This window comes from Chrysochloris asiatica, unplaced genomic scaffold, assembly GCF_000296735.1.
Source record: "Chrysochloris asiatica unplaced genomic scaffold, ChrAsi1.0 scaffold00156, whole genome shotgun sequence".
Taxonomy (NCBI): Eukaryota; Metazoa; Chordata; class Mammalia; order Afrosoricida; family Chrysochloridae; genus Chrysochloris; species Chrysochloris asiatica.
In genome coordinates this window covers 6327874-6329914 of record NW_006408674.1, presented here as the reverse complement: position 1 = coordinate 6329914, position 2041 = coordinate 6327874, and the positions used below count along the sequence as shown (strand labels likewise).

Sequence of the window (2041 nt, the reverse complement as noted above, 5' to 3'; positions counted from 1 at the left end):
ACATGCATGTGAAAGTTAGATAGTGAATAAGGAAGATCGTAGAAGAATTGACGTATTTGAGTTATGGTGTTGGAGAATTTTGAAAGTACCAGGAACTGCCAAAAGAACATATAGATCTCTGTTGGAAGAAGTACAGCCAGAGTGCTCCTTGGAAGCCAGGATGGCCAGACTTTGTTTCTCATACTTTGGACATATTGTCAAGATGGACCAGTCACTGAAGAAGGATATCATGTTTGGCAAAGTGGAGGGTCAGAGAAAAATAGGAAGACCCCCCAACAAGGTGGATTAGCGCAGTGGCAGCATCAGTGGGCTCAAATGTAGCAACGATTGTGAGGTTGGCCCAGGATTGGGCAGTGTTTCATTCTCTTGTGCATGGATTCGCTATGAGTTGGTACCGACTCTATGGCACCTAACAATACAGTGCTGGAAGGAGGAGTCCCAGTGCCACAGTGGTTTAAGCACGAGGCTGCTAACTAAAACGTCAGCAGCTTGAACCTACCATCCACTCCACGAGAGAAAGATATAGCAGTCTACTTTCGTAAATACTTACAGCCTTGGAAATCCTATGGGTTAGTTCTTCCCTTCCCTATTGGATCTCTATGAGTGTGAATCTGCTCGTCAGCTATGGGTTGTAAAGCTGAAATATGAGCTCCCTAGGTTGGAAGCCACTCACAATTCACAAAGACTACAACCATGAGCTCCAGCATGCCAACCATTATGAAAATGGTACACGACTAGGCAGAATTTTGTTCTCTGGTACATAAACAAACAAACAAATAAACCCACTGCCTTCAAGTCAATTTCAGCTCATAGTAGCGACCCTGAGAGGGTTTCTGAGGCTGTAAATCTTTACAGCAACAGACAACCTCATCTGTCTTTCGAGGAGTGACTGGTGAGTTTGAATTGCTGATGTTGTGATTAGCAGTCCAGGGTTCCTTTCTCTGGTACATGGGGTTACCCTAAATGAGAATGGACTTGGGAGTCCTGGTCTGGTGCTGCAGAACAATGTGCTGGACTGTAAGGTCAGTTTGAACCACGGTGGCACTGTTGAGTGCTGCTATATACCCCAGGCACTTGCTGGATGCCTCAGAGACTTTATGAGAAACAGACACTCATAATCAAGATGAATTTCACTTAGAAGCTCAAATCAACAACTGGGAAAATCACCTTTAAGATATCATAGCTGTCAGTTTGGGCTAATTAAGAATACATGTATAAAAAGCATTACCTTTATGACCATGGCCCATGACCCAAGCTTGTGTCTGTAACAGAATGCATGTATGTTTAGAGATTTTGCTTTCTTCATCAGCTGTCTGACTCATCTTAAAATGTATGTTACAGAATAGCAGCTGCATCTGACCTCCCCAAGCGAGAATACCATCGAAGGCACATAAAAAGGAGTCCTAGTGAGCTCAATGGAATTTCTGCCACTTCAATAAACACAGCAACAGGTGAGACGGAGTTCCATGTGGCCCTTCACAAAGGCACTTCCTGAAGTATTTGCTTACTGATCGTTGCTGGATCTTTCTGTGTGAATATACCAGAACTCTGAGTTTCTTTCTTGGGTTGTTCAGTGAATATTTTCTCCCCCAATAATGGCCCGTTTCTCTGCTTCCTGATTTCAGATGCTTAAATACATTTTTGAAATCAGGAAGAATCCCATAACTTCATGCCTTCTAATTAATATCTTTATTCTTAGCAATAGAACCTGCAATATTATGCTTTATAGTTAAAAGTTTAACTTTTTCAAACTATTTTTTTAATTTAGTTTTCAAAAGGGTGAATAGCAATATCTGTATGTTATATTCTAGGCACTGTCTTAAGTACTATATCATTACTTTTAATTTTACAAATGACACACACACACACACACACATACATATATATATTTAAGTTTTATTGTGAATTGAATAATAGTTTACATGGGGGAACATCAGTTTTACACAAATCGTTTCATTACAATGATTACAGTCCCCTCCATGCATCATCATTCAACAGTATTTGCTTCTATTCCCTCTGTTTTTTGTTATTATTATTATTT

At 40.3% G+C, this 2041-nt stretch overlaps 1 protein-coding gene across 1 annotated transcript in view; it reads left to right on the top strand.

The window, feature by feature from the left end:
* SH3GL3 (SH3-domain GRB2-like 3) overlaps positions 1–2041 on the top strand; it is a 73213-nt gene that overhangs the window by 32984 nt on the left and 38188 nt on the right. The window contains exon 7 of the mRNA XM_006870948.1: positions 1342–1451. Coding sequence (XP_006871010.1) covers positions 1342–1451 — 110 coding nt within the window. The remainder of the gene's footprint in view (positions 1–1341; positions 1452–2041) is intronic.